At 41.9% G+C, this 20,409-nt stretch overlaps 1 protein-coding gene across 5 annotated transcripts in view; it reads left to right on the forward strand.

Moving 5' to 3' along the window:
- The window catches only part of lpp (LIM domain containing preferred translocation partner in lipoma), a 492,132-nt gene that overhangs the window by 355,892 nt on the left and 115,831 nt on the right, over positions 1-20,409 (forward strand). For all 5 annotated transcript variants that reach the window (XM_060919812.1, XM_060919814.1, XM_060919813.1 and 2 more), the window contains one exon: positions 14,212-14,781. In XM_060919812.1, coding sequence (XP_060775795.1) covers positions 14,212-14,781 — 570 coding nt within the window. The remainder of the gene's footprint in view (positions 1-14,211; positions 14,782-20,409) is intronic.

Consider the following 20,409-nt stretch of genomic DNA (forward strand, 5'->3'; position numbering starts at 1 on the left):
CTGATATACCACAAAAAAAGCCATTATTATTATTATTATACGTACGTACATACAGGGTGGCACGGTGGTGTAGTGGTTAGCGCTGTCGCCTCACAGCAAGAAGGTCCGGGTTCGAGCCCTGTAGCCGGCGAGGGCCTTTCTGTGTGGAGTTTGCATGTTCTCCCCGTGTCCGCGTGGGTTTCCTCCGGGTGCTCCGGTTTCCCCCACAGTCCAAAGACATGCAGGTTAGGTTAACTGGTGACTCTAAATTGACCGTAGGTGTGAATGAGAGTGTGAATGGTTGTCTGTGTCTATGTGTCAGCCCTGTGATGACTTGGCGACTTGTCCAGGGTGTACCCCGCCTCTCGCCCGTAGTCAGCTGGGATAGGCTCCAGCTTGCCTGCGACCCTGTAGAACAGGATAAAGCGGCTAGAGATAATGAGATGATATACACACACACACACACACACTCTCTTCCAGTTTTTCGATGTCTGTTGGTATGTTTATGCCCCACTGGCCCAAAAGGCCTGAAGGGGAATTATGTTGTGGTGATGTCCGTCCCACGAAGGGTACTCACCTTCTGAAATCAACTCCTCTCACAATTTTTGGAGGAATTTCACGAAACTTGGCAGCATTCTTTGTTATATCTCGTTAATATGCATATTGCAATTTCGTTCAATTCAGTCGCATTTTACCAGAGTTATGGCATAGTTGCTAGCAGGGGATATTGTGCTCTCAGAGCACTCTTGTTTTCTCTTGTAAACAGAGGGGAACCTTCAGGGCCTTCTAGGCGTTCAGAGAAGGCCCACACATATCAGCATTTCAAATGTTATATTTAATTTTTCATTCTATAATTTATTTAATAATTTCATTATAATTATTCTCTTCTAATTCAGCCTCATTTTCTATCAAATGTTCTTCAGAAATGAAAGGGTTACTGTCCTGAAAACATTAAAATCGAGGTATCCAATGAGATTTTTTTTGTTTGTTTGTTGTCTCTAGGCTGAGAAGAGTTTAGAGCTGCTCACTCATTGGTTAGGACTTCATTGCCGGCACAGAAGGCCGTGGCAGTGTATGAATATGTAGGAAGTGACAGATCAATTAACCAATCAGATTTTGATTTATAGTGGGAGGGACCAAATATTTATTGCCCTCAACCTTCTCGAAGGCCAACACGAGCTTAACCGCGAGTGGCGCCGTCAGCACAGCAGTGAAGTCACCTTCCAGCCGGTGTAGCATTCATCAGTAGTGTTAGCGAATGCTAATAAAGCAGTCAAGCCAGTGCTGTCGAGAGCAAGCAGCACAGGCTAACGACTGAGAAACTAAGAGTTCTCTCTCCAGACTCTTCTTCCATGCACGCTTGCCGCAGTGTTTTTCACTCAGACTAAAGTATTCATTTCCCTGTGTAATTAACTTAGTTACTTTTAAAATCAACATCGACAACTACACATAATCGAGCAACCTGGCACCCTGCCGCTAATCCCTTGCAAAATCCTTTACCCTGTTGCTTTTTTGGTGTGTCTGGCTAAGTTTTGGCTGAGCTGAAGTCCCAGCTCTAATAGTACCGGTTCGCCACTGCTTGTAAATATGCGTGAAGAATACCTAATGAAGTTTTGATAGCCTTTCAGATGTTCAACACGTCTTTCTCATTGAGTATTCGCATCTCCTCCGACATGTGATGTCATGTCTTGACAACCATGCAATATTGTAAACCATATTCAACACTCATTCTCCACTGGGTAGAGTGATGTAATACACATAGGATTGCTATCGAACAAAATGAATGAAACTCGTTTGAAGGGAATAGAACACGTTTTTATTCCATCGAAAAAGTGTCCTGTATGTGCAGTATAATAACGTGTTATTGACCTTTTAATTTTCCGGCTGTTTCAGTCCATTTGTTTACCAAACCATGAGGTAGCCTGCCACCAAAGATACCACGTTGTAAGGTGCTTAACACATCTCGATGTAAATATCGGGAAATGAAAGCTGAAATTCTGATTTATCCTCTCCTATTCACCTTTAGATCTCAAACTGTCTTCAGTGTGTAGCAAAAACAAAAGAATTACGCTTGTCATTCCAATACTTTTGATGGGGACTGTATGTAACTTGGGGAGAAGAAAAGGAAGTAAAAAAAAAAAAAGGCGTCAAACCAAAGGATTTCTCTGCAGCCGTGAAATGCGCTTTATCTGCAAACGTGCAAGGGTTCAAAACAGCTGGAGGTCCGTTTTAAAGCAGACATCTTAAATCATATTTAATGTACCTTATCTCAGCCTATTTTTAAATGCTAATATGAAGCAGAGCTGAAGATTAAAGAGAAGAGGGGTTTAATGGGTGTAGCAGGAGATAGACCCATTACTTCATGCCCGGTTGGGCTTTAGTGCATGACTGCAGCAGACTCACTCCGACAGTTATTGTGTCTCACTTCCTGTTAGTCAGTGGCACAGCAGGGATTGCAAATGCACGCAAAAAATCCAATCACTTGTAGTGTGACCGTACCTGACCCAGTGAAGTTAGGAGGGGAAGTTCATCATCTTAAACAAGTTGTAAAGATGCATATAAAGGAGAAAGGAAGAGCCGTGGAGTAGAGGGGCTACCCCTCCATGCTGAAAAAGTACAACTCCTGATTCCCCCTTAGGTCTGAAATGCAAAGTGAACAGATTTAGCCAGGCCCTGGAGCCCTGCACGGGCTTTCCTAATCTGTTCTAATGTGTCAAAAAGCCTTTTTTATTAAGCCTCAGAAAAATTTCACATTCAACTTGTTTGCAAAATTCCATTTTGGCGGGGGAAACTGAAGGCGTATGTTATTGGTAACTTTAAGTCTCACTTTCCCATAAATGCTGAGACTGTTAAATTTTTTTTTTCTTTTAAGTGACTTTTAAAGAAGAAAGAAAGAAATGAGACATCGTGAAAGAAAGCAAACTGCCCAACAAGGAAGTTGGGAAAAGCTCGAAATCTCAGTATAGCCGTTGCATAACAGTCTGTCCGGTGTCTCGAGTAGATTTGATAGCCATCACTTCTGGAGATCAGAGCATTAGTGCAGATCAGCTTTCTGAAGCTGGCTCACCTGGGGTTAAAACTAAACTGTGGAGACACAGTCGATGTAGACGCTTCAACAGGGCAGTGTGTATTTGTGTTTGTTTTGTGGTTTGGAATATTTCCTGCATGGTTTCTCTTCTGGAAACTGTAAGCATGTGCTGTATCCTCTCGGTTATATAAGTAATGCTGCTGCACGTCTGTATTTCTGCATCCTTCTCGCTAAAACCCCATCGAGCTGAACGTGTGCAGTGGATATTATAACGAAACCTAGCATGTTGGACAGAAAATCTCTAGGCTTAGGGCATATCAGTGGATCCACATCTCTCTCACTTGCATCTTGACACAGATGTATTCCAGAGATTTGCCGTTCTAGAGCCAGTACACGCAAACGTCCTGCTTTCATGGACCATCAAAAGCCATCAGAAAGTATCTGATAATCATTTATGAAACCCAGCAGCCAGCTTGCAGTGGAAAAATAGCAGAAGAGATCAACACTGTGTTTGTGTGTATTCTATCCACATTCACTGGATTTTGAGAAACGGAGCATTGTTATTTTTATTTTTTGCAAATTTGATAAATAAAAACTTTATGCAAAACGTGACAAAATCATTTCCTGGTGAAATGACAGTAGAAATTTGTGAAAAATGCGATAATAATAATAATCCTTGAAAAAAAGATACGTTCTTACTATCAAATACTTTCATTTCGTATACTTTTTTTGCTTGCTTTTTTTTGTTTTTTTTTGTTTTCGAGTAGTTTTTACTTTGTCCTCGGTTGGTTCAGCAACACGCTCCGCCATTTTGTTTTTCTCTTCTCACAGTATATAAGCTGATAGCCTAGTAGTAGAGTAGCCAATCAGCGCGTGCGGTTGCTCATATCCACCGAATGTGGTTATTTATTTATTTATTTAGAAGATATTAATTCGCATTTCAATGTTTCTTCTGGACTCAACAACTTGATGATCCGTGTTGGTTCAAAGCCATCGGGTCGTTGTATGAGCATGTGCGTCAGTGGAAGATTCAAGGAACATCTGAGTTGCAGTTTTGCCTAAAATTTACTTACATTTACATAATGACCTCAAAATTACAGAAGTGTATTGCTGCCACACCAGAAAAAAAAAAATCAGGATTATGTAATAATGTGAAAAGATTATCACGATATATTTTTCAGGTTATAAAAAATATATGTTAATGTTATTGTGTGAAATGTTTCACGTTATGATGTGATAATTTGACACCAAAGTATCACGTTATAACGTGATGCCAGATTATCATGTCATCATTTATATTGTTAAAATGTGAAACTTTTCACGTTATAACGTGATTGATTCAAACAGGAGTTTGAAGTTATGGTTTGAATGAGGTGTGTGCAGAATAAACTGGGTAATACGGGGAATAAACTGGGTAAATATAACTCATTTACATGATTTAATCAAGTTCTATTTCATGCTTGGGTTGAGACATGGTGAGATTCTGCTGTTATTGAACACGGTGGATGATATTGTAATAAGTATGCGCACTCTAAGAAGGATTTTAAAATACATAGGGCTGTACAGAAGGAAGAATGAGTCCGACCCGCCGGAGGTAGCTTTATTTTTCATTGACCAGCTGGAGGAGAACGGACAGCTCCATGGTTACAAGCTACCTCCGGCGGGTCGGACTCATTCTTCCTTCTGTACAGCCCTATGTATTTTAAAATCCTTCTTAGAGTGCGCATACTTATTACAATATCATCCACCGTGTTCAATAACAGCAGAATCTCACCATGTCTCAACCCAAGCATGAAATAGAACTTGATTAAATCATGTAAATGAGTCATATTACCCAGTTTATTCCCCGTATTACCCAGTTTATTCTCTGCACAACTCATTCAAACATGAGTTTAAAGTTATCACATTAAAATGTGAAACTTTTCACATTATAACAGTATAAATTATCACGTTATTACGTGAAAGCAAATTATCATGTTATAATGTGATACCAAATTATCACGTTATAACGTGAAATGCTTCACTTAATAACGTTAAAATACATAAACTATTGTTATAAACTGAAAAATATATTGTTATAACAAACTTTTCACGTTATTACGTGATACTGAGTTTTTATTTATTTATTTTCCCCTGGTGTGGCAGCAATACTCTTCCGTTCAAAATAATGCAGAATCTTGAACAGTTCTTCTAAAACCTTACTTTTATTCTCAGTTTGAAACTATAAAGGAGGAAAAAACAAAACAAAAACAAAACTTTCCCACATTCTCAAAGTGGCCTTAGATTTCGGACCCCATCGTGCATGATAGTAGTGTTATGGGGTTGCTTTGAACATTTAAAAAAAAAAAAACAGATAAACATTAAGATCATTTTAGCCTATAGGATTTTTTTCATATTTGATAAGTTTTCTTGGATATATTGATAAAAATCAAGATTCATAGCTGTCTAAACATTGTTTTTATTTTCGATGAGGTTCACATATACAAAAGAAGACTAAATAAGGTATAACCATACGCTGTTATGTACTCTAAGACATATTGTTCCTTTTAATTTAAGTAATTTGGAGGAACTAAATACAGGACCTTTAGTGGACTTTTTCAAAGTGGAAATTTTCCGTGCTTTGCCGGCTGCAAACTTGTATAGTATGTCGCGCAGTATACAGCTGAGGTTTGCAAAATGATTTGACGGCAGCATTTTTTCCCCCCAGCTATACTATTTGATAATATAACAAAAAAAAAAAAAGAAATCTGACTCTTGCTAGTTTGTTCTGATCGTATCCTACCTGTGGTTTCTGAAAAAATGGCTGCTTCTCTCTCCTCACATCTAGTGAGTGTAAAATCAACCATGACATTGTAATTATTTTTAGGGCTCGATTTGCATTTCTCAGTGTTAGCTTTTATAGATAAAATAATCCGGGGGTGTTAAAAAAAAAGCGTAAAACATTTAAATTGAATCATTTCTGCTCCTGAAGGGCATGTTCAGGCTTTTTTTTTTTTTTAAACATATGCATATGGACAGATATTTCTTCTGAGCTAATTAGTTAAATAGAAGTGATATTAAACCATGTAATCTTTCAGAGAGACTTTTGTCTCGCACTGTCAGATTCAGATGTATAGGAAGTATTTACGTATTTCAGTATCGTAAGGCTTTAAGATTCTTATAAATCTGTAAAGTCAAGTTTATTTGTATCGCGCTTTTAACAATAGACATCGTCGCAAAGCAGCTTTACAGAATTTGAAACGACTTAAAACATGAGCTAATTTTGTCCCTAATCTATCCCCAATGAGCAAGCCTGTGGCGACGGTGGCAAGGAAAAACTCCCTCAGACGACATGAGGAAGAAACCTTGAGAGGAACCAGACTCAAAAGGGAACCCATCCTCATTTGGGCAACAACCGACAACATGACTATAACATTAACAGTTTAAACATGAAGTCAGTTTCGTTGATGTTATAACTCTTCATTGATGGAAACTTGAGTGCAAAACTGTTCATGACAACTGCAGTCCTAAAGTTAGCAAGTCAACTGTAGTCCTCAGCCATAAAAGCATTACTGTAAGCGTCCAGAGCGTCTTCCAAGTGTGACTTTCAACTGTCCGTATGGGGCCGTCCTCCACAGGAGCGACGTGATGAGACTCCGACCAGACGTAGGGCATCAGGATGGATCAGGCAGGTCTGAGGAGCAGAAGAGGTCACCATCTTGATCTCAGGATTGACATGTAACTCAGAGGGACAGATTTTTTTTTTTGGGGGGGGAGAAGAGGGAGAAAACACAGGTTGTTAAAAATTCACTTGTTTTTACTTTATTTTAATCAGTGTTGTTACACAGAAACTATACAGGTAATTATAATGTAACTACTGAGGATGTTTGTACTGTTACTGATGGATAAATCCTAGTAAATCATACATAAATAAATATATTCATTAGCTTTGGTTTTAGCTTGTGTAAGAACAAAAGTGTACGGTATCTTGATGGCTGTAAAGGGACAGACTGTGTCAGGTATAGCACAGTCAGGGTAAGTACGTGTGCTACTTGAAAATGTCAAGATACTGCCATGTATTTGCATGAGCCAGAACTGAAGTGGACACACATGTGTATGGTGCCTGAATAAATACACCGGCTTGCAGAAGTATTCACCCCCCTTTGAACATTTTCACATTTTGTACTGTTACAACCGAAAACTGAAATGGACTTCTCGAACTTTTCTCACTCTGCTTCTCAGACGACTGCTCTCCTTCCCCAGTCACTGACTCGTGGTGAACGGCCTCCTCTAGGCAAACTCACGGCCGTGCCATATTCTCTCCATTTTAATAATGGATTTAATGGTAATTTAACAATGTTTAAAGTTTTTGTGTAAACTAACTCTGATACTTTCCCAGAACTTTGTCTGTCTAACAAACTCCAGGAATAGGTGTTTTAATACTGACCTCACGTAACGCGTATCGGTGGTTTGCAAATGTGTTCAAGCCCCTGTCGAATTTACTACGTTTGTCTGAGAAACGAAGGATTAAAAACGCATTCTTCTTCTCTCTTAAAGGTGTTATTGGAGCAAAAAAGGTAGCTCTGCTAAGTTCTAGTCTGCAAGGGTTGGACGCCTAAGAAAAGCACCATTTTTTTTTTCTTTTTTAAGATCACCTGACAAATAATGAATATTGACTTTGAATGCATATAGTTTCCAAGTAAAATGCTGGCTGGAGCAATCTGTATAAGTGTCGGTTGTAATCTAGGTGAATCTGATGACTTTTAAGGAGGGTGAATACTTTTGCAAGGCACTAGAACTCCGATTCAATTAATCATGTGACTTCTGAAGGAAACTGGTTGCACCAGCAGGGGTGAATGGGAACATAATATTGCAAACTATAATGATTTTTTCCCCCAGCTCCACATTATGGGATGTACACAGTATTCATGACCAACGATTCCAGTGAAGGTCATTTTGATTACAAAATGTTCAAGGGGGTGAATACTTACGCCGGCCACATTATTTATTGCTATAATCCCTCCGTAACAGTGCAACATCTTCAGTAGTTATAGTACATTGCATACAGTTGCTTGTATAGCTTGTGTCTGACTATATGTTTGAGATATTTAATAAAACGTAAGACCAAATCGTTAGGTAATCTAAATAAATTCTTCTGCTTCGTCTTTCAGCTGTTTCCGTTAGGGGTCGCCACAGCGGATAACGTCCCTCCGTCTCCTCCTGTCCGCCGTATCTTTTTCTGTAGCACCAACCGTCCTTGTCCTCCTTCACCACATCCATAAATCTCATCTTTGGTCTTCCTCTTTTCCTTCTACCTGGCAACTCCATCTCCAGCATTCTTTTCCCAATATGCCCTGGATCTCTCCTCTGTACGCGTCCAAACCATCTCAGTCTCATCTCTCAGACTTTGTCTCCAAGCCATCCTACATGAGCTGTCCCTCTAATATTTATTTAGCTCACACGGCTATAGGCTGGTGAGCTATTGCCATCATGCAGCGTCCATCCGTCCACAATTCACAAAAATTGCTACTCCCTGAGCTTTCACTGGATTTTGATTGGAATTGTTTGGTTTGGAAGATCTGATCAGTCTGCACAAAAGTTACTCCCTGATTTTGTGATTTCTCAATAACAGGTTGCTAATTAGGCGGATTAATGAACTTTCAGGAACATCGCTACTCCTCCCTGAGCTTTGACTGGATTTTGATTGGGATTGTTTGGTTTTGGAAGATCAAATTGTTCTCATGAAAAGCAACTTGGCTAATTATAAACGAGTCTGGTTTCTCACGGTACGGCCGTGTGAGCTACTGCGTCACCGACGCTCTGGTCTCGTTTCTAATCCCGTCCAACTTTGTCACTCCCAATGAAACTCTCAGCATCTTCAACTCTGTTACCTCCAGTTCAGCCTCCTGTCTTTTTGTCAGTGCCACTGTCTCCAAACCGTCCAACATGGCTGCTCTTACTACTGTCTTGTACACTTTCCCTTTCACTCTTATGGCCCTTTTCCACTACCCTTTTTCAGCTCACTTCAGCTCGCTTCAGCTCACTTCAGCCCGACACGGCTCGCGTTTCGACTACCAAAAACCAGCACGACTCAGCTCGTTTCAGCCCTGCTTAGCCCCTAAAACTCGCACCGTTTTGGAGTGGGGCTGAAGCGAGCCAAGCCGTGCCGAGTGAGGTTGGGGGCGTGAGCAGACACTCCCCTGTGCACTGATTGGTGAGGAGGAGTGTCCTCACATGCCCACACACGCCCCGCGAGCGCGCTGGGATCTGTAAACACCGCAAACCCGGAAGAAGGAGAATTACGAATTACGAGAATTTCTGAAGCCTTATGCGCCTCGCCTCATCTATACGCTCTTGCCAGTATCTGTTGGCGTTGTCAGTGACAACAAGCCACAGCACCAAGACCAGCAACACTAACGACTCCATGTCCTCCATGTTTATTGTTTACTATTCGGGTCGTGAGACTACCGCTTAAAAGCTCACTGAATCAGTGACATACAGAGCATCGTGGACGAGTTCGCGGAGCGCAAGGCTCATCATATGCCCTTCAAATAATGCGTGACTCTTCCTGTCACCGTTGCAACCTCTGAGCGCTCATTCGTATGCCCTTCAAATAATGTGCGCAGTATAGGCTATTGTTGTTTTATTATGAGCCATGTACAGTATCCTAATGCTTTTTGTTTCTGAGTTACATGTTCGTTTGAAGGACTTGATGTACTAAAGAACATAGTTGCACCCGGTAGTGTTGAAATTGGTAAACACCGCAGTTGCGGACATTTTGTAGCCTAAAATGATGTTATGATAAGCTTTAATAAAGGGCCCGGTCATTTGCCCCGCCCCCGGCCCGGCTCTGACTTGTTCCGCCACTGTCACTGATGTCACTGTTTGCGCTGCTTAACGACATCACCTGACGTCCACCCACTTTCGCTAACTCCACCCAATGTGTCCACCCACTTCCAGCCAGCGCGGTTCAGCACGGTTGTAGTCGAAATGCAACTCCAACAGCCCCGCTCAGCTCGACTCGGCACGGCACGGCTCAGCCGCGTTTGTAGTGGAAAAGCGGCAATACTGGCAACCTTCTGTCACAAATCACTCCTGATACACTCCTCCATCCATTCCAACCTGCTTGCGCTCTCCTTCACTTCTCCTCCACGCTCGCCATTATGTTGTACTGTTGACCCCAGATATTTGAACTCAAGATAATCAAAATAAATTAAAAGTGGGGAAAAAGGTCGCTCGCTGCATGGGTGAGACCATCCTACAAGAAGCTCAGCTTGTCTTGTAGTACATATGCCAGCCTTGTTCTTTAGCTGTACAGTCAGAACATCACTGAATTATGTGGTGAAGCCGATGCTAAGGCTGCCTGTGCCCCTTATGTGAAACAGACAGAAATGCACACTGATCCTCATTTGAATGGTTAATTTAATGAACCACAGGAAAGATGATTGAAACCATGGGGTTTACGCTAAGTTTTCAAACCTTGCCCTGTGTCAAAACATCACTGCGAACAGTCATAACAGGTCACAGAGGTGTCGTTTTCATTTCTGCAGCCTACGGCTTTATTCTCATCAAGAGATAAAGACAGTAATTGATTTCTTTTTCTGTGTCTGTAGGCAGTAACCTAAAAAGAATAGCATAGGTTAATGACAGTCAGTTTGTAGGTCATTAGAGAGTCTGACACTAGAACAGCGCTCTGATTTAGACTTTGATTTGCTCTTCTGAATATTGGAGATTACGGGGTCTGATGTATTCAGCCTTTAGATAGCTCGGTGCTAAGTTTGTGCCTGTGTGCTAAATTAGCAAAGCGCCACCAAAAAGGGCTATACTGTAGCTATAAGGGTTTTGTGTGTGTGTGTAATATTTATCCCGTCATGTTATTAATTCCAGGTCTTTTGGCAAGTCAAGTTAAAGGCTGAAATTGTTTGTAGCCTCAAAACAATGGTTGAGAGAAATCTTTTTCCATCTGAAACTGCTCAGATGCACCTAACCCACTTTGCTCAGCAAATAACATTTAGCATGCCAACTATCTAGCATGAATGATGCAACATTGCTTCTTCCTGCATAACCAGACTGATTATGCTGATTATGTGAATGGAGAGCTTGACTAAATGATAAAAAACATATTAACAAGCACATTTTCGCTATAGATGTCCTCAAATAAAACATGAAAAAAGTGCTCAAGGCTACGATACGATCACAGGGTGTATTACTCAGTGTTTCATCATAAATTTAGAGCTCAGTCCCGGCAGTCCTCATTTAACTGGTTAGTTGCGTCTACTATAGACGTGAAGAGTCAGACAAATGCCGAAAATGAACATAAATAGAACTTAAACCTTGTCGCACCTTCAAACAATGCATCATACCCTCCGCTTATAAAAATCCTGTCACTGAGCGTCATTGCTATTTGTCTTGTCTGTGACTACTGCCAAAAAGGCAAATTGTCATTATCCTGCCCGGAAGCACAAAGAAAGAACCATTCTTATTAATTCAGCTGAACTGCAGCACTCTGTCTGTCTGAATCAGCTCAGTCCACTGCTGAGGAAGTCCAAGTGCACAAATCTCTCTGATTTAGTCCGCTATCCCATGTAGGCAGCTAACGTCAGCACAAATGTCAGGCTGCCCATCACTGCTCTTTCTTCCTCGACCAAAACAGCCCCGGCCTTCTGCCTTGTGTTTTATTAGCTGTACTTTATGATTGGATGTTCCCCAGGCAGGCCAGGCTCATGGCTGATGCACTTGTCCTGAAGATGGATAGCTGCTGGACGGGCTGGATAATTACTTGCACTGTAAGCCTCAGGTTGAATAAATCATATCATAGATAGTTGTGTGTGTGTGAGCTGCCCTGATGTTCTCGAGGATCTCTCTTCATGTTAGTGCTGCTCTTCTTGTTATGCACTGTCACATGCAAGCATGTCTGATCTACAGCTCGCAGCGTTTTTATAGCTGTTAAGGAGTTGGGTGTTAACCCTAAGGTCATGAGATTTAACCCAGGATGAAGTTTTATACAGAAAATCAATGGTATCCATGGGAAACGCTTGTCGGAGAGAAGTTTCAATGCTGTAGCTGATGGGCATTTCAAATTTAATTTGGGGGGGGAGACTATCTTTCCATCCAGTTTATTAAAAAAAAAAAAAGAGCACAAAGATGCACAAGCAAAAGAGCACTAGACAAAAACTCACATTCTTTTTCATCTCATCTCATTATCTCTAGCCGCTTTATCCTGTTCTACAGGGTCGCAGGCAAGCTGGAGCCTATCCCAGCTGACTACGGGCGAAAGGCGGGGTACACCCTGGACAAGTCGCCAGGTCATCACAGGGCTGACACATAGACACAGACAACCATTCACACTCACATTCACACCTACGGTCAATTTAGAGTCACCAGTTAACCTAACCTGCATGTCTTTGGACTGTGGGGGAAACCGGAGCACCCGGAGGAAACCCACGCGGACACGGAGAGAACATGCAAACTCCGCACAGAAAGGCCCTCGCCGGCCACGGGGCTCGAACCCGGACCTTCTTGCTGTGAGGCGACAGCGCTAACCACTACACCACCGTGCCGCCTCGTTAAGTTAATATTGTTTCCATTATTTTTAATTGAATTAAGTGTTTTTATTTCTTCTTTTGTTTGTTTTTTTTGTTTTGTTTTTTTTTTCTCTTCTGTTTTGTACTACTTTGACATGTTTGAAATAAAGCATTCATTCATTCATTCATACCTGCCACCAGATGAGGGTTTGGGTCCCTCTGGTATGCTATAATCACCCAAGAGAATTCATGGAAGCTAGTTGATGGCTTCCTGAATCGCCAACCCTCAACTATGAGGATGGCAACAGACAGACAGTGTAATTGTAGTTGTTTGGTGCATTTTCTGAGTAATTTACTCATATGTCTGAGGGACATGTTGATATTCCAGACAGTATTGTCCATATAATACCCGGGTTTCCTCTGGGTGCTCCGGTTTCCCCCCACAGTTCAAAAACATGCAGATTAGGTAAATACCCAGCCACTGGGGTTGTACAAGCCATTGCATACTTAGTGCTGGTCCCAAGCCTGGATAGACTGGGGAGGGTTGTGTCAGGAAGGGTATCCGGTGTAACACCAATGCCAAATCACATATGCGGAATAGATCCGCTGTGGCGACCCCAAATGTACGGGAGCAGCTGAAAGAAGAAGCTGCTTGTCCCTATAATCAACTTGAAGAGTACAAGCTAGGTGGCACAATAGGCAGCGTTGCTGCCGCACAACTCCAGGATCTCCAGCTGGACCCTGAGTTTAGTTTCTTGTATGCATAGAGATATGTACACTGTCCTCATGTCTGTACAGGCTTTCCCTGGGTTCGCGGTTTTCCTTCTACCTCCTAAAAACATGCTGGAATGTGGTCTGCCTTTGCTAAATTGCCCCTGCTGTGAATGTGTGTGCACAGTTCCCTGTGATGGGACTGGTGTTCTGTCTAGGGTGTATTCCTGCCTCATACCCAGTGTTAATGCCACATCCATAGTGACTTGGAGCAGTATACACGGTTACTGAAAATGAGTGAATGAATCTTTTCTTTACAACATCTTGGGGAAGAATCTAATCTTATGAGCTTTTTTTTTTTTGTAAGTGTGTGTAGTCATCTTTGTTTATTCAAAATGAGTGTAAAACCAGGTGGCTATAAACACCACTATATGGCCAAAAGTTACACCTGGACACCTGACCAATCAGACCCATATGTGCTTATTGAGAATCCTATTCCAGATTTAGTCCACTCTTACCTATTATAATAACCTTCACTCTTCTGGGAAGGCCTTCCGCTTGATTTTTGGTACGTCGCTATGGGATTTTGTACTCATTCAGCCATAAGAGCGAGGTCAGGCCCTGGAGAGGCCTGGCACATACTTGGCATTACAATGCATCCCAAAGGTGTTCAGAGGAGTTGAATTCAGGGCAGCCCATGTTTTAATGGACCTTGCCTTGTGCACAGAGTCATTGTCCTGCTGGAACAGGTTTGGCCCCCTCAATTCCAGTGAAGTGCAATTATAATGCGACAACATTCAGAGACATTCGAGACAATTGTGTGCTTCCACCTTCATAGCAGGAGTTTGCGGAAGACCCATATACATATAATGGTCAGGTCTTCACATACTTTTGACCTTATAGTGTGTATTATGCCTTCTGTCAGCTGACACTTATTTGATTTATTTTGTTTAATGTCTAAGACCTAATCCCATTCTTCACCTTGCACAGAATTCTGCCACTCTACCAGCAATGGGCTCCAATGCTCCTGTTACAGGCTACAAACGCATGGTCATCCCAACCCAGCCACCTCTGACTGCCACCAAAAAGTCCACTCCTAAGCCTCAGGCTCCTCCATCTGCTGCTCCAGCCTCCTCTCCATCTCCTTCCTCACGGCCTCAGCAGCCAGTTCCTGCCTCCTACAGCACGGCTTCTACCCCCAGCCAGCCCACGTTCAGTGTGCAGGCACGAGCAGCTCAGCCTGGCCCTCAGCAGCAACAGCAGCAGCCTGGCCGAGCCACATATGCACAAGGGCAATATACCCCAGCCCAGCCTCGAGGCCCTGATTTTGCCTACGGGCCTCCACAGCCCACTTTCTCCCCAGCTGGAGGGTACCACGAGCAACACTATGGTGGATCTCCAGCCCCTGGAGGCCAGAACACTTGGAGAGCTGAGCCAAGCCACCATGCTGTACCACCACACAATCAGGGCTACCAGCCTCCTGCCCCAAAGAAGACCTACATCACCGACTCTCCTACCAGCATGGCACCTTATGGAGCAGGAGCCATGGGAGCGCAGAAGGTAGGAACAATCTGTTCACATTACTCCTTGTGGTAGACAAATTACAAAACCAATTACAAAAAGAAGTACTGATTTCACGCTGTTGAGACTAATGCAATATGTGCAAAGTACCTTAAAGTAAATCCAGTCATTTGTGTCTTATTATTGGCAACACCTATTGGCAGCCCTTTGATGCACTGAATCCACACAAGATCTTTTTACACAAGAGGTCCATGGCCATGAGGGAAAACAGGAAACCGAAACAGAAAGGGCAGTCTGCTACCACACACCTTTTATAGTAAGCTAGGGACTGACTGAGGTTTGTCCAATCATAGCATCAGGAAACTTTTATTATCTGAGCTGGCCAGCATCCCATTCAACCCCAGATGGTGAGGGGGTTATTAGGTGCCAAGTTCCTTTGCCCCATGCTTCAAGAATCAAAGAGGGTGTCATAAAAAACATGCTAAAAGTAATACATCACTATACTAATCAAATATACCATGCACTGAGAGGCTCCAGTAATTATGGATTCTCTTTGGTGACTGGCATAGTACTATTTTCTTTAGGGTTGCGCCCCTATGCCAGTCACCAAAGAGAATCTACAATTACCAGAACCTCTCAGTGCATGGTACAGTACATTTGATTTATATCCCTCATCAAAAAAATTCCAAACTAAAAGTGTTAAGATTGAATCATGGCATAAACTCATTGGAGGCAGCCATGTGTGTTGTTTACGTTGGAGTGACCTTCGACCTGCGCATGTGCAATGTACCATACTATCACTTGCCTCGCTAGGCATGATCATGATACATAGATCTACACACAGAGAAATGCTCGCAGAGCCACAGCTATGACTCGAGTCAGCCGTATAGCTTGAAATTGTGATGTTACTCATCTCATCTCATTATCTCTAGCCGCTTTATCCTGTTCTACAGGGTCGCAGGCAAGCTGGAGCCTATCCCAGCTGACTACGGGCGAAAGGCGGGGTACACCCTGGACAAGTCGCCAGGTCATCACAGGGCTGACACATAGACACAGACAACCATTCACACTCACATTCACACCTACGGTCAATTTAGAGTCTCCAGTTAACCTAACCTGCATGTCTTTGGACTGTGGGGGAAACCGGAGCACCCAGAGGAAACCCACGCGGACACGGGGAGAACATGCAAACTCCGCACAGAAAGGCCCTCGCCGGCCACGGGGCTTGAACCCGGACCTTCTTGCTGTGAGGTGACAGCACTAACCACTACACCACCGTGCCGCCCTATTGTGACGTTAGTTCATGGTATATCCAGAATATATCATGACTGACTCACCATATCCATTTTTTTTTTTCATTTTTGATGTCACGAGATATATTGCTTAATCAGTGGTGGAAGTATTTTATGTCACGTGAGCCATCCTTGGCCAATCCCTGCACGGGAATTTTTTGACGAGGGATATAATTAATTATATTCACCATGCATCACTATACTCTATAACACTAAAGAAATTACATCACTATGATGTACTTGAAGAAGGTTACTTCGTATTTGATCAATTGGGTCAGGGTCTTGGAGGATCCAGAGCCTATCCTGGGAATATGTAAAGCAGGAATGGACCCTGAATGGGACACCAGTCTATTACAAGGCACTGTTCACAGACACTCCTATATTCCTAAGGGCAGTTAGAATGGTCAGTCCACATACTGGCATGAATTTGGGAGGTGGCAAATTTTGCGATTATAATTGTTGAAAATCCCATTGCACAATATTTGATGCTGAGCGTCATGGGAAAGAACATTGTTTCGCCCAAGCCATTATTGCTATATTGTTTTTCAGATCTTTCCAAGAATATCTTGCTCAGGATTTTTTTTTTTTAATTTTAAAATCCAGTCAAGTTACCGCAGCCTGGCTCAGTTGGTAGTATGTACCTCTGCAGTGGGATGGTTTTTGGCAGCTACTTGGCTTAATCTTTTTTGCATACCATAGGCTTTTAGTGTTTTGGTCATAACTATAACTAAAATGTCTCAAATTTGTTTTTCAGTTCCTTCCTTCTGCTTTTGTGGTTCACAATATTACCAGGTTTGCAGTGAGTCACCATGAAGGGTATTCCCCCCCCCCCTTTTTTTATTTATTTATTTATTTATTTATTTAATTTATTTTATTTCAGCTTGTATGAACACAATTCAAATCAGCGATCTAACAGAAATAAACAGGGGCTGTGGATTTTTTTTGAAGGATGTCTTAAGGAGCCATATAACTGCATGAAATCCACCAAACCTTACTCCATGGAGACACTTGTAGCAGTTTCCATACTTCCATTCCACACATACTCTCACGGCTGTGTGTGGTTCTGAACAGATCCTTGAGTCTCCTTTAATTCAAGGACTTTATGCTCAAACTGGTACAAACATTTGCAGTCCAGCCATCGGGGAACAGCTCGTCAAGGACTGAATCTGTATTAAACCCAAATTAAATACCACACTGCAGAAAACATTATGTATTAAGAAAGCTAATTAAGTATTTTTGAAAACAAAGTGTATTTCGCCTGTAGATTACGGTACTGCTCTGCTCCCGGTGTGGCATATAAAGCAAACGACAGGTGTAGGTTCTAGATCTTGAAGACCTTGTTTTGCTTTTGGGTCAATCAAAAATCTAGAAGTTATGAATGTGCCATGATTACTTTGATGATAAAGGAAAATGTAAAGGTACTAACAAGGACACACAGCAATGTGGCGCCACAAAAAGAACGTAATATTGAAACTCTTCTTTATACCAGAGGCAGTGGACCACATACTGTATGGCTTAGAAATCATTAGCAAGAAAGATTTGTTTTGTAGACACCCTGGATATTTAGATATTTTTGTGTCTACAGTAAACATGCAGAGTATATGAGCGTTTTAATCTGTTCATTAATAGATTAATTAGCGTTGGAGATAATATTAGTTCAGTGTAAAAAGAAGCAGATGAAGAGAAGGGAATAAATGAAGGAGAGACAGGAAGTGAGAAAGGGAGTGGGCTGTTAATTTGTTTGTTTCAACTCGGATGTGTTAAAGCCATAGCAATAACCAGAATGATATCCAGAAAGAGAGAGAGACGGATTCAAGCAGAATTTAACCATCCAATAGCAAATCAAATCCAACCTCCATCAAAACTCTGAGAGCCGCCACATGCACAACCTTTGAACAACTTGGATAAATACAATCATAACTGTATCCAAGATGCACCTAAACACACCACTAAACAGATCTTCTTCTTCTACATCCTATGTAATGCCATTTTGAATGTATAGCATCAGAATTATGGATAATTTGGCAGGATCATGTTGACGACACCGCTATTAAGATGGTCTTACAGTACAGGTAGGGGATCAGCAGAGAAGTTTTATTAGGAGTATCAGACGCTCGCTGGCCGTGGTGTGAAAATTGTGCTTGCAGACGGCTCATCTAAGTTTCCAAATCTGTCAGTGCTTAACTCTTGAATATTTTCCATCATGAATAATATCATTAAAAAGCTTATCTCTGCTTTCCAATGAAATTTACCTCGTTAAGATCTGTTCAGTACTTTTGGGAGTAACGGCAGGTTGAAGTGGGTACAGCAGAGTAAAAGCTCTGCTTGCGTGACGTCAGGAAACTGCCGGTGCTTTTTGAGTCACGGGAAAGTGCTCAGGCTCTCTCTCTCTCTCTCTTCTGATTGGTTTCCGTCTGGAGGACTCGTGAATATCAATCAGATAACTTTCACAGGGATGTTCTCTCACTCTCACTGTTTCTGATGAAGTATTCAGCAAAATTTTCCGTCTGCTAGTTTTGATGTTATGATTCACGGGAGAATTTAAAGTGAGTTTTCAGAGCTTTACCTACTTTTTTTTTCAAATCAAACTGATTCATGTAAATAAATAACTATTTTAGAAGATAACTAGTTGTTTTGATGAAAAATATTGAGATCTTTGTAGTTGGAATTAGATTAAAAAAAAATAGAAGTCAGAAACGCGAGTGTGAATTTCAAATCAATTAAATGGAATTGTTTATTGGATGTGGCTCTCACGGTTTTTTCGAGGTTCGCCTTGAAAGCTGTGAATATTAATCGAAATAATCATTTACATTCTTTCATATAAACACTAAAAAGAAAGAAAGCACAACTTTATTCATCACACACTTGTGAAATTTCCTCTCTGCATTTAACCCATCTGAAGCAGTGAATGCGCGCGCACACATACCCAGAGCAGTGGGCAGCCATGCTAACAGCGCCCGGGAGCAGTTGGGAGTTAGATACCTCGCTCAAGGGCGCCTCAGCCCAAGGCCGTCCCATATTAACCTAACCGCATGTCTTTGGACTGTGGGGGAAACCGGAGCACCCGGAGGAAACCCACGCAGACACGGGGAGAACATGCAAACTCCACACAGAAAGGCCCTCGCTGGCTGCTGAGTTCGAACCCAGAACCTTCTTGCTGTGAGGCGACCGTGCTAACCACTACACCACCGTGCCACCCACACTAGGCTTACTTAGAAATACAAAGGCCTACAGAGCACTGAGAGGGTATTAGAAATCCTTTTATTATTTTATTTTGATAGAGAATGGTCGATGTGAATGCCATTCACTGCTTATTGATGCACATTTTATAATTAACATTGATTTCTCCTTCTTTGTGATGTATAAATGAGAGTTAAGATCAGCTTTACAGTGCACAAATAAAACCATTTGGTGAAATTTCGAAGGAGAGTGTACCAATTGAACAGTTTTGCCTAATTTAGCATAATTAATACTAATTAAAAACTAATTTACAGAATTGTTTTTTACTAATCTTTCAAACTTTGTATTCAGTATACAACCATCTATGTGCCTGCCAATTTCCATGTAAATATCTTGAAATATAAAAAAGTTATTAGGAAAAAACTTTTGATCTCATTGGTTAATGAGGCCCATTTTGGACCATGTGATCCTCATACAGAATATTGCAGCAGTTTTGTAAAAAATTAAGCCGTTTTTTTTTTTTTCATTCTTTGATTTGTAATATCTTAAGAATGGATAAACATTTTCATTCTGTAAAAAGTACGTTGTTTACCATTCAATTCTGAATTCATCGAGAGCAATTTCAAGTCATTTGGATTGAATTTGAATTTCCACCCGATATGCCTAGTTTTATATGTGGCACTTTGCTACAACACGTAATTGGATCAGATGTTTTCCCCACATCAATGACCAGACATGCGCTATGTTAAATTCCCCCGAAGAGTGAATGAGTGTGTGCGCATGGTGTCCTGGTATGGGCTGTTGTCCCGTCCCGGGTGTAGACCTACATCACACTGAGTGTTGCTGTGATGGGAATCCAGATCCATCATGACCCTGAACAATATAAAGTGCTTACTGAAGATGAATGAAAGTTTTCTGTCTGATAATAATAATAATAATAATAATAATGGGCGGCACGGTGGTGTAGTGGTTAGCGCTGTCGCCTCACAGCAAGAAGGTCCGGGTTCGAGCCCCGTGGCCGGCGAGGGCCTTTCTGTGCGGAGTTTGCATGTTCTCCCCGTGTCCGCGTGGGTTTCCTCCGGGTGCTCCGGTTTCCCCCACAGTCCAAAGACATGCAGGTTAGGTTAACTGGTGACTCTAAATTGACCGTAGGTGTGAATGTGAGTGTGAATGGTTATCTGTGTCTCTGTGTCAG

The sequence above is a fragment of the Neoarius graeffei genome, chromosome 4 (genome assembly GCF_027579695.1).
Source record: "Neoarius graeffei isolate fNeoGra1 chromosome 4, fNeoGra1.pri, whole genome shotgun sequence".
NCBI lineage: Eukaryota > Metazoa > Chordata > Actinopteri > Siluriformes > Ariidae > Neoarius > Neoarius graeffei.